The following is a 12,937-nucleotide window of genomic DNA, read 5'->3' on the forward strand; positions in this document are numbered from 1 at the left end:
CTGTTTGTATTCGGTCATGTTACCAGACACCTTGCCCTGATTAAAAGCAGTGGTTCGCGCTTTCAGTTTCACGCGAATGCTGCCATCAATCCACGGTTTCTGGTTAGGGAATGTTTTAATCGTTGCTATGGGAACAACATCTTCAACGCACGTTCTAATGAACTCGCACACCGAATCAGCGTATTCGTCAATATTGTTATCTGACGCAATACGAAACATCTCCCAGTCCACGTGATGGAAGCAGTCTTGGAGTGTGGAGTCAGCTTGGTCGGACCAGCGTTGGACAGACCTCAGCGCAGGAGCTTCTTGTTTTAGTTTCTGTCTGTAGGCAGGGATCAACAAAATGGAGTCGTGGTCAGCTTTTCCGAAAGGGGGGCGGGGCAGGGCCTTATATGCGTTACGGAAGTTAGAGTAACAATGATCCAAGGTCTTTCCACCCCTGGTTGCGCAATCGATATGCAGATAAAATTTAGGGAGTCTTGTTTTCAGATTAGCCTTGTTAAAATCCCCAGCTACAATGAATGCAGCCTCCGGATAAATGGTTTCCAGTTTGCAGAGAGTTAAATAAAGTTTGTTCAGAGCCATCGATGTGTCTGCTTGGGGGGGGATATATACGGCTGTGATTATAATCGAAGAGAATTCTCTTGGTAGATAATGCGGTCTACATTTGATTGTGAGGAATTCTAAATCAGGTGAACAGAAGGATTTGAGTTCCTGTATGTTTCTTTCATCACACCATGTCACGTTAGCCATAAGGCATACGCCCCCGCCCCTCTTCTTACCAGAAAGATGTTTGTCTCTGTCGGCGCGATGCGTGGAGAAACCCGCTGGCTGCACCGCCTCGGATAGCGTCTCTCCAGTGAGCCATGTTTCCGTGAAGCAAAGAACGTTACAGTCTCTGATGTCCCTCTGGAATGCTACCCTTGCTCGGATTTCATCAACCTTGTTGTCAAGAGACTGGACATTGGCAAGAAGAATGCTAGGGAGTGGTGCACGGTGTGCCCGTCTCCGGAGTCTGACCAGAAGACCGCCTCGTTTCCCTCTTTTTCGGAGTCGTTTTTTTGGGTCGCTGCATGGAATCCACTCCGTTGTCCTGTTTGTAAGGCAGAACACAGGATCCGCGTCGCGAAAAACATATTCTTGGTCGTACTGATGGTGAGTTGACGCTGATCTTATATTCAGTAGTTCTTCTCGACTGTATGTAATGAAACCTAAGATGACCTGGGGTACTAATGTAAGAAATAACACGTAAAAAAACAAAAAACTGCATAGTTTCCTAGGAACGCGAAGCGAGGCAGCCATCTCATCTCTGTGGAGATGGGAGAATCTTCCAGAAGGACAACAATCTCTGCAGCAGTCCACCAATCAGGACTTTATGGTAGAGTGGCCAGACGGAAGCCACTCCTCAGTAAAGGATGCTCTCAATTGTGGCATCTGTAGAAATTTGTGAGTGTTTCCGATGACAAGCCAAATTTTTCAGCCTCCTGGGGATGAAGAGGCGCTGTTGCGCCTTCTTCACCACACGGTCTGTATGAGTGGACCATTTCAGTTTGTCCGTGATGTCTACTGTACATCGAGGAACTTGAATCTTTCCACCTTCTCCACTGCTGTCCCGTTGATGTGGATAGGGGGCTGCTCCCTCTGCTGTTTCCTGAAGTCCACGATAATCTCCTTTGTTTTGTTGACGTTGAGTGAGAGGTTGTTTTCCTGACGCCACATTCCGAGTGCCCTCACCTCCCATTATGGGCTATTGTGTGTAGATTGACGAGGGGGGAAAAAACTATTTAATCCATTTTCAGAATTAAGCTGTAATGTAACAAAATGTGGAAAAAGTCAAGGGGTCTGAATACTTCCTGATTATTGCCCCGTCCTACGCAGCACTGATGTCACAGAGACACGCCACGCTGAAGAGTAAAGCTACCGTCTGTTACTTAATACAGCTCCAATATGTTTACAGTGTAAAGCTGTTGTCTGTTACTTAATACAGCTCCAATATGTTTATAGTGTAAAGCTACCGTCTGTTACTTAATACAGCTCCAATGTGTTTACAGTGTAAAGCTACCGTCTGTTACTTAATACAGCTCCAATGTGTTTACAGAGTAAAGCTACCGTCTGTTACTTAATACAGCTCCAATATGTTTACAGTGTAAAGCTGTTGTCTGTTACTTAATACAGCTCCAATATGTTTATAGTGTAAAGCTACCGTCTGTTACTTAATACAGCTCCAATGTGTTTACAGTGTAAAGCTATTGTCTGTTACTTAATACAGCTCCAATGTGTTTACAGTGTAAAGCTGTTGTCTGTTACTTAATACAGCTCCAATATGTTTATAGTGTAAAGCTACCGTCTGTTACTTAATACAGCTCCAATGTGTTTACAGTGTAAAGCTGTTGTCTGTTACTTAATACAGCTCCAATATGTTTACAGTGTAAAGCTGTTGTCTGTTACTTAATACAGCTCCAATATGTTTACAGTGTAAAGTGTAAAGTTGTTGTCTGTTACTTAATACAGCTCCAATATGTACACTGTGTAAAGCTGTTGTCTGTTACTTAATACAGCTCCAATATGTTTACAGTGTAAAGCTTTATTCTGGAACATTCTAATGCCTTGATTTTATCTGAAATACACAGTGAAATGATTGAAAACTTCATCGAGTTCACCTCCCAGATTGGAAACATTTGTTGTGATATTGTGTATAAAGAAAGACACAACTTTACAATTTAAAATGACTGAAAATGGTATAAAATTCTATGTATTGTTAGTTTGGGATTTTGTCTAGACCTATATAACTAAGACTATTTTCGAAGTAAGAGAACATTTATCCTTAAACATTTAATGTGTTATGTACAGTTTTACTACAAGATATGAATTACCACAATGTTAGTTCTTCCAATTATGTATTTGATTAAAATACATAATATTATTATTACAAAAATGAAGTTATAATCTAACATATGGAATTGTTTTAAGTTAGCTAAATTATCCTTGGTATGAGTATTTGACTTTGAATGTTAAGACCCCTTAAGGTGTCAACGAATACAAAAACCTTATGAGATGAAACATTTAACAGATTCACTACATGAAATAACACAGTCCTTACTGCTATTAGCCAATAGAAACACATTGAATAACAGATAGTCCTTACTGCTATTAGCCAATAGAAACACATTGAATAACAGATAGTCACATTGAATAACTGCTACTGCTATTAGAAACACATTGAATAACAGATAGTCCTTACTGCTATTAGAAACACATTGAATAACAGATAGTCCTTACTGCTATTAGCCAATAGAAACACATTGAATAACAAATAGTCCTTACTGCTATTTGAATAACAGATAGCCCATAGAAACACATTGAATAACAGATAGTCCTTACTGCTATTAGAAACACATTGAATAACAGATAGTCCTTACTGCTATTAGAAACACATTGATAACAGATAGTCCTTACTGCTATTAGAAACACATTGAATAACAGATAGTCCTTACTGCTATTAGCCCATAGAAACACATTGAATAACAGATAGTCCTTACTGCTATTAGAAACACATTGAATAACAGATAGTCCTTACTGCTATTAGCCCATAGAAACACATTGAATAACAGATAGTCCTTACTGCTATTAGAAACACATTGAATAACAGATAGTCCTTACTGCTATTAGAAACACATTGAATAACAGATAGTCCTTACTGCTATTAGAAACACATTGAATAACAGATAGTCCTTACTGCTATTAGAAACACATTGAATAACAGATAGTCCTTACTGCTATTAGCCAATAGAAACACATTGAATAACAGATAGTCCTTACTGCTATTAGCCAATAGAAACACATTGAATAACAGATAGTCCTTACTGCTATTAGCCAATAGAAACACATTGAATAACAGATAGTCCTTTCTGCTATTAGAAACACATTGAATAACAGATAGTCCTTACTGCTATTAGAAACACATTGAATAACAGATAGTCCTTACTGCTATTAGCCAATAGAAACACATTGAATAACAGATAGTCCTTACTGCTATTAGCCAATAGAAACACATTGAATAACAGATAGTCCTTACTGCTACTAGCCAATAGAAACACATTGAATAACAGATAGTCCTTACTGCTATTAGAAACACATTGAATAACAGATAGTCCTTACTGCTATTAGAAACACATTGAATAACAGATAGTCCTTACTGCTATTAGCCAATAGAAACACATTGAATAACAAATAGTCCTTACTGCTATTAGCCCATAGAAACACATTGAATAACAGACAGTCGCAAAAGGAAGTTTGTTCTGAAGTATCTGTCCTGTTGACATGTATGTATCCCCTTATTTTAGGCACTAAACTATCTACATACAGTACCAGTCAAAAGTTTGGACACACCTGCTCAGTTTTTCTTTATTTTTACTATTATCTACATTATAGAATAATAGTGAAGACATCAAAACTATGAAATAACACATGTGGAATCATGTAGTAACCAAATAAGTCTTAACCAAATTTAAATATATTTTATATTTGAGATTCTTCAAAGTAGCCACCCTTTGCTTTGATGAAAGCTTTGCACACTCTTGGGATTCTCTCAACCAGCTTCATGAGGTAGTCACCTGGAATGCATTTCAATTAGCAGGTGTAACTTGTTAAAAGTTCATTTGTGGAATTTCTTTCCTTCTTAATGTGTTTGAGCCAATGAGTTGTGATGTGACAAGGTAGGGTTGTTATACAGAAGATGGCCCTATTTGGTAAGAGACCAAGTCCATATTATGGCAAGAACAGCTCAAATAAGCAAAGAGAAACAACAGTCCATTGTTACTGTTATTTAATCGTGTTGATGAGACTATGACCTGCAGCTGACGGTCAAGCAGTGAGGCAGGCTGTTGCTGAGTGACTGAGTTGGGAGAGAGGCCGGAGGGGTGTGTCTGCCGCGCTACAGCTATTGGCTGAGTCATGTGAGAGCGCCGCATGTGCACGTCGTCGTGACAACTTTTTTATTTTTTTTACCCGTTTGTAGGTATGCTATTTAGATTGTTATTATGGATACTCCCCCAATAAAACATGAAAAGCTCAAACTGATGCAGATCAAGCGAGTTAATGGGGACAAAGCACTGGAAAACAACATTGGGCGCACCAGAGGGCATTACATTTATTCGCTTGGAGGTGGTTTGAACTGCGTTCTAATGCTGCCTGCTTAAAGAAAACATGCTCAGTTCCTGGGTCTCGAGGGGCTGCCCGAGTGGAAATTTAAAATGGAAGTTAGGGAACTCCCTCGCGTGGTTATTTTTAATGGGGAAAAGTCCTCAATGAAACTGACATTTGGCTAAATGTGGAGAATTATATATTTGTCTCTGTTGGCCATCAAATAGCCTATTCATGTAAATGGCATTGTAGGCTACCACAATAAATATGTTGAAATGACGATATCACGGAAGTTATTGCAAATCAATTTGTGACACTTGTGTAGCCTACCTGGAGCTGGAAAACCAATTGAATAAATAGCCTATAAAACTTCAGTGTATTATTGTTGTAGCCTTGTGTTACTATGCAATTATTCATGAGAATGTTTAGTTCATTAAATTGTAAATGATCAAAGCTTAATCGCAATTGCCAATCAGTTAGACAAGGTATATTCAGTTCATATACATATTATTAATATTTCATTCAGGGATTTAAATGATGACCTTCCTGACAAGTTTGGATGATGACACTTGGCGACCTCCTGATTCAAAAACGGACAAACGTGCAATTTGTTGTTGTGGTGAACATGCAATTTGTTCAACATGATAATCAACCCTGGATTGCTGATGCTACATGTATTGGACTTTGAGAGGCTTTGAAGCCTCTGATCGGGCCATATTGGCACTCGGCCATAGGAATTAATAGAATTGTGCAGTATGAATTAAAATGTAGGACAAAAGGACAAAATTACATGTATTTAATGGCAGGGCGCTGGACACTGGATATCTGCTACATTGCCATGCTGCCATTGTTCGCTCTCTTTTCATGTCCTGACAGTGAGTAAGTAGCTGTGATTGTTTTATCAGTTATCTGGCGTAGGCTACGGTCAGACTGGCCTGTGCGTTTGGAGTCAATACACCGTCAAGTCGAGAACTGCAATGGTCATTCTCCCATTTCTGATCTGTGGTCATAACCGTGGGTAAAAGTAGTACTGACGCCTATAAATCCTTGTTAATCACTAACACGAATCAACATGTGTCACCAATTCAAGCGGTGTCGGCCAACATTAGCCTAAACTCAATAACATTAATTTATAGTTATGAAAATAAATGCTACTGACCGATCTTGTAGTTCACCGTACTTCAAACCAATCTGTTGACATTCTGCGAGGGCCACCGACACGGCTTTCCCCGATTTCAGTGGGTGAATGAGCAGCTGTGACACAACTCCCACACGGACAACTTTCTCCGGCTTGAGAAAATACTTATACCCAAGTCCCAGTCCGACAACAGTAAGACCAGCACCTCCAGCTAACAGCAAGGCTTTCCTATTCTCTGTGAACGCATTAATTACCACTTCTTTAAAGAACATCTTTAACATCTTTAACTTTTCAAACGGCTCAGATGGACATTGAACCAGAGATTGTTTCGTAGTGAACTTGTTAGTGAAGGGGCTGTTCTATGATGACGTCAGATAAACAGGACTAGTTCCTGGGTCCTGAATTTATGAATGGATTATTGAAGGTGCTGAAGTTGGAAAACTATCAGCTTGTTATTATAACATTATTTGCAGGCCAATTTGTACACAATAATTCTACATATACACAGTGGTGTAAAGTACTTAAGTAAAAAATACTTTAAAGTCAAATCAAATAATGTTTTATTTGTCACATGCAGATGTTAATGCGAGTGTAGCGAAATGCTTGTGTTTCTAGTTCCGAAAATGCAGTAATAACCAACGAGTAATCTAACCTAACAATGCCACAATTAATACCTTATACACACAAGTGTAAAGGGATAAAGAATATGTACATAAAGATATATGAATGAGTGATGGTACAGAGCAGCATAGGCAGGATGCAGTAGATGGTATCGAGTACAGTATATACATATGAGATGAGTATGTAAACAAAGTGGCATAGTTAAAGTGGCTAGTGATACATGTATTACATAAAGATGCAGTAGATGGTATAGAGTACAGTATATACATATGAGATGAGTAATGTAGGGTATGTAAACAAAGTGGCATAGTTTAAAGTGGCTAGTGATACATGTATTACATAAAGATGCAGTAGATGATATAGAGTACAGTATATACATATACATATGAGATGAATAACATAGGGTATGTAAACATTATATTAGGTAGCATTGTTTAAAGTGGCTAGTGATATATTTTACATCATTTCCCATCAATTCCCATTATTAAAGTGGCTGGAGTTGAGTCAGTATGTTGGCAGCAGCCACTCAATGTTAGTGGTGGCTGTTTAACAGTCTGATGGCCTTGAGATAGAAGCTGTTTTTCAGTCTCTCGGTCCCAGCTTTGATGCACCTGTACTGACCTTGCCTTCTGGATGATAGCGGGGTGAACAGGCAGTGGCTCGGGTGGTTGTTGTCCTTGATGATCTTTATGGCCTTCCTGTGACATCGGGTGGTGTAGGTGTCCTGGAGGGCAGGTAGTTTGCCCCCGGTGATGCGTTGTGCAGACCTCACTACCCTCTGAGCCTTACGGTTGTGGGCGGAGCAGTTGCCGTACCAGGTGGTGATACAGCCTGACAGGATGCTCTCGATTTTGCATCTGTAGAAGTTTGTGAGTGCTTTTGGTGACAAGCCGAATTTCGTCAGCCTCCTGAGGTTGAAGAGGCGCTGCTGCGCCTTCCTCACGATGCTGTCTGTGTGAGTGGACCAATTCAGTTTGTCCGTGATGTGTACGCCAAGGAACTTGAAACTTACTACCCTCTCCACTACTGTCCCGTCGATGTGGATAGGGGGGTGTTCCCTCTGCTGTTTCCTGAAGTCCACAATCATCTCCTTTGTTTTGTTGATGTTGAGTGTGAGGTTATTTTCCTGACAACACACTCCGAGGGCCCTCACCTCCTCCCTGTAGGCCGTCTCGTCGTTGTTGGTAATCAAGCCTACCACTGTTGTGTCGTCCACAAACTTGATGATTGAGTTGGAGGCGTGCGTGGCCACGCAGTCGTGGGTGAACAGGGAGTACAGGAGAGGGCTCAGAACGCACCCTTGTGGGAACCCAGTGTTGAGGATCAGCGGGGTGGAGATGTTGTTACCTACCCTCACCACCTGGGGGCGGCCCGTCAGGAAGTCCAGTACCCAGTTGCACAGGGCGGGGTCGAGACCCAGGTTCTCGAGCTTGATGACGAGTTTGGAGGGTACTATGGTGTTAAATGCTGAGCTGTAGTCGATGAACAGCATTCTCACATAGGTATTCCTCTTATCCAGATGGGTTAGGGCAGTGTGGTTGCGATTGCGTCGTCTGTGGACCTATTTGGGCGGTAAGCAAATTGGAGTGGGTCTAGGGTGTCATTTAGGGTGGAGGTGATATGGTCTCACTAAACAGAGAACATCCCTGGTCATCCCTACTGCCTCTGATCTGGAGGACTCACTAAACAGAGAACATCCCTGGTCCTCCCTACTGCCTCTGATCTGGAGGACTCACTAAACAGAGAACATCCCTGGTCATCCCTACTGCCTCTGATCTGGAGGGCTCACTAAACAGAGAACATCCCTGGTCATCCCTACTGCCTCTGATCTGGAGGACTCACTAAACAGAGAACATCCCTGGTCCTCCCTACTGACTCTGATCTGGAGGACTCACTAAACAGAGAACATCTCTGGTCCTCCCTACTGACTCTGATCTGGAGGACTCACTAAACAGAGAACATCTCTGGTCATCTTCATCTGGCGGACTCACTAAACACACATGCTTTGTTTGTAAATTGTGTCTGAGTGTGCCTCTGGCTTTACGTAAATAAAAACATTTAACTTTTGATACTTAAGTATATTTTAGCATACTCTTTTATAGTCTTTAATACAAGTAGCGAAGAAAATACCTAATATGGTCAAGGCAGTGATGATTAGAAGACTTCCTGTGATGATGTAATGTCATCTCTGACCTTCCCAGGGAAACTATTTCTGTCTTTGACATGAATACCAAAGTCTGTGGCCAAGCAGAAAACAGCAGATGCTCTCTTCATAGGGAGGCAATACGGGGATTTGTTAAATGGATCCTCCTTCTGTTGCTGTTTTGTGCGGGAGTGCTTCCCAAGCTACTTTTGACCAGAGAATGGGCACCCTATGCCCTATATAGTACACTACTTTTTGACCAGAGCCCTATTGAAGCCCTATGGAAGCCTAAATAAGTGCACTATATAGGGAATAGGGTGCCATTTGGGACTGCACGATTGGTTTAATGGCTAAAGGCAGAGTGTAAGGCACAGAGCCAGCTCTCTCTATTTGGCTTGATGTTGAAATGGCAAGCAAACCTGATTACCAGGCAAAACCTAAACTGGTCACTGCTGTACTGTACGCCTGCTATGAGTAATCACAGTAGCCTGGGTACCAGGTAAGACTACAAGCAACAAGGAATGCCAAAATAATTGTTTGTTGAAAATAAAAAGTGACAGAGGCAAAAAAATCATTTGTTGGCTGCCTCTGATTGTACCCCTGTACTGTACCTCTGATTGTACCCCTGTACTGGAACTCTGATTGTACCCCTGTACTGTACCTCTGATTGTACCCCTGTACTGGAACTCTGATTGTACCCCTGTACTGTACCTCTGATTGTACCCCTGTACTGTACCTCTGATTGTACCCCTGTACTGTACCTCTGATTGTACCCCTGTACTGTACCTCTGATTGTACCCCTGTACTGGAACTCTGATTGTACCCATGTACTGTACCTCTGATTGTACCCCTGTACTGTACCTCTGATTGTACCCCTGTACTGTACCTCTGATTGTACCCTGTACTGTACCTCTGATTGTACCCCTGTACTGTACCTCTGATTGTACCCCTGTACTGTACCTCTGATTGTACCCATGTACTGTACCTCTGATTGTACCCATGTACTGTACCTCTGATTGTACCCATGTACTGTACCTCTGATTGTACCCATGTACTGGAACTCGGATTGTACCCATGTACTGGAACTATGATTGTACTCATGTACTGGAACTCTGATTGTACCCATGTACTGTACCTCTGATTGTATCCATGTACTGGAACTCTGATTGTACATGTACTGTACCTCTGATTGTATCCATGTACTGTACCTCTGATTGTACCCATGTACTGTACCTCTGATTGTACCCATGTACTGTAACTCTGATTGTACCCATGTACTGGAACTCGGATTGTACCCATGTACTGGAACTATGATTGTACTCATGAACTGGAACTCTGATTGTACCCATGTACTGTACCTCTGATTGTATCCATGTACTGGAACTCTGATTGTACATGTACTGTACCTCTGATTGTATCCATGTACTGTACCTCTGATTGTACCCATGTACTGTACCTCTGATTGTATCCATGTACTGTAACTCTGATTGTATCCATGTACTGGAACTCTGATTGTATCCATGTACTGTACATCTGATTGTATCCATGTACTGGAACTCTGATTGTATCCATGTACTGTACCTCCGATTGTACCCATGTACTGTAACTCTGATTGTATCCATGTACTGTAACTCTGATTGTATCCATGTACTGTAACTCTGATTGTATCCATGTACTGGAACTAGTTCAAAATACTTGACATTATGCTTTCTTGGTTTTAAAACTGTATTTTTACGTCCAGTTAAATTTGCATTGCTAACATCAGTATTCAAGTAGCAGTAGCTAGCTACCAGCTAGCGGTGCCACCAGCTACGGTGCCACCAGTCTGACCACTCTGGGACCTATGGTGTCACCAGTCTGACCACTCTGGGACCTACGGTGCCAACAGTATGACCACCCTGGGACCTATGGTGCCACCAGTCTGACCACGTTGGGACCTATGGTGCCACCAGTCTGACCACTCTGGGACCTGCCACCAGTCTGACTACTCTGGGACCTATGGTGCCACCAGTCTGACCACTCTGGGACCTACGGTGCCACCAGTCTGACCACTCTGGAACCTGCCACCAGTCTGACCACTCTGGGACCTATGGTGTCACCAGTCTGACCACTCTGGGACCTATGGTGCCACCAGTCTGACTGCTCTGGGACCTATGGTGTCACCAGTCTGACCAATCTGGGACCTATGGTGCCACCAGTCTGACCACTCTGGGACCTGCCACCAGTCTGACCACTCTGGGAACTGCCACCAGTCTGACCACTCTGGGACCTATGGTGCCACCAGTCTGACTGCTCTGGGACCTATGGTGTCACCAGTCTGACCAATCTGGGACCTATGGTGCCACCAGTCTGACCACTCTGGGACCTGCCACCAGTCTGACCACTCTGGGAACTGCCACCAGTCTGACCACTCTGGGACCTATGGTGCCACCAGTCTGACTGCTCTGGGACCTATGGTGTCACCAGTCTGACCAATCTGGGACCTATGGTGCCACCAGTCTGACCACTCTGGGACCTGCCACCAGTCTGACCACTCTGGGAACTGCCACCAGTCTGACCACTCTGGGACCTATGGTGTCACCAGTCTGACCACTCTGGGACCTATGGTGCCACCAGTCTGACCACTATGGGACCTATAGGGCCACCAGTCTGACCACTCTGGGACCTACGGTGCCACCAGTCTGACCACTCTGGGACCTGCCACCAGTCTGACCACTCTGGCACCTGCCACCACTCTGACCACTCTGGGACCTGCCACCACTCTGACCACTCTGGGACCTACGGTGCCACCAGTCTGACCACTCTGGGACCTATGGTGTCACCAGTCTGACCACTCTAGGACCTGCCACCAGTCTGAACACTCTGGGACCTATGGTGCCACCAGTCTGACCACTCTGGGACCTATGGTGCCACCAGTCTGACCACTCTGGGACCTATGGTGCCACCAGTCTGACCACTCTGGGACCTATGGTGCCACCAGTCTGACCACTCTGGGACCTATGGTGCCACCAGTCTGACTGCTCTGGGACCTATGGTGCCACCATTCTGACATCTCTGGGACCTGCCACCAGTCTGACCACTCTGGGACCTATGGTGCCACCAGTCTGACCACTCTGGAACCTATGGTGTCACCAGTCTGACCACTCTGGGACCTATGGTGCCACCAGTCTGACCACTATGGGACCTATGGTGCCACCAGTCTGATCACTCTGGGACCTATGGTGCCACCAGCCTGACCACTCTGGGACCTGCCACCAGTCTGACCACTCTGGGACCTGCCACCAGTCTGACCACTCTGGGACCTGCCACCACTCTGACCACTCTGGGACCTACGGTGCCACCAGTCTGACCACTCTGGGACCTATGGTGTCACCAGTCTGACCACTCCGGGACCTGCCACCAGTCTGACCATTCTGGGACCTATGGTGCCACCAGTCTGACCACTCTGGGAACTATGGTGCCACCAGTCTGACCACTCTGGGACCTAAAGTGCCACCAGTCTGACCACTCTGGGACCTATGGTGCCACCAGACTGACCACTCTGGGACCTATGGTGCCACCAGTCTGACTGCTCTGGGACCTATGGTGCCACCAGTCTGACCACTCTGGGACCTATGGTGCCACCAGTCTGACATCTCTGGGACCTGCCACCAGTCTGACCACTCTGGGACCTGCCACCAGTCTGACCACTCTGAGACCTACGGTGTCACCAGTCTGACCACTCTGGGACCTATGGTGCCACCAGTCTCACCACTCTGGGACCTATGGCGCCACCAGTCTGACCTCTCTGGGACCTATGGTGCCACCAGTCTGACCTCACTGGGACCTATGGTGCCACCAGTCTTACTGCTCTGGGACCTATGGTGCCACCAGTCTGACCACTCTGGGACCTA

The 12,937-nt window shown here is 44.1% G+C and overlaps 1 protein-coding gene across 1 annotated transcript in view; it reads right to left on the bottom strand.

Annotated features, from left to right (window-relative positions):
- Positions 1–6,639, bottom strand: part of marc1 (mitochondrial amidoxime reducing component 1) — a 29,358-nt gene extending 22,719 nt beyond the window's left edge. The window contains exon 1 of the mRNA XM_024405405.2: positions 6,302–6,639. Within this exon, the coding sequence (XP_024261173.1) occupies positions 6,302–6,561 (260 nt within the window). The 5' untranslated portion in view covers positions 6,562–6,639. The remainder of the gene's footprint in view (positions 1–6,301) is intronic.
- Between the last annotated feature and the right edge of the window lie 6,298 nt (positions 6,640–12,937).

This window comes from Oncorhynchus tshawytscha, linkage group LG08 (genome assembly GCF_018296145.1).
Source record: "Oncorhynchus tshawytscha isolate Ot180627B linkage group LG08, Otsh_v2.0, whole genome shotgun sequence".
Classification (NCBI taxonomy): domain Eukaryota; kingdom Metazoa; phylum Chordata; class Actinopteri; order Salmoniformes; family Salmonidae; genus Oncorhynchus; species Oncorhynchus tshawytscha.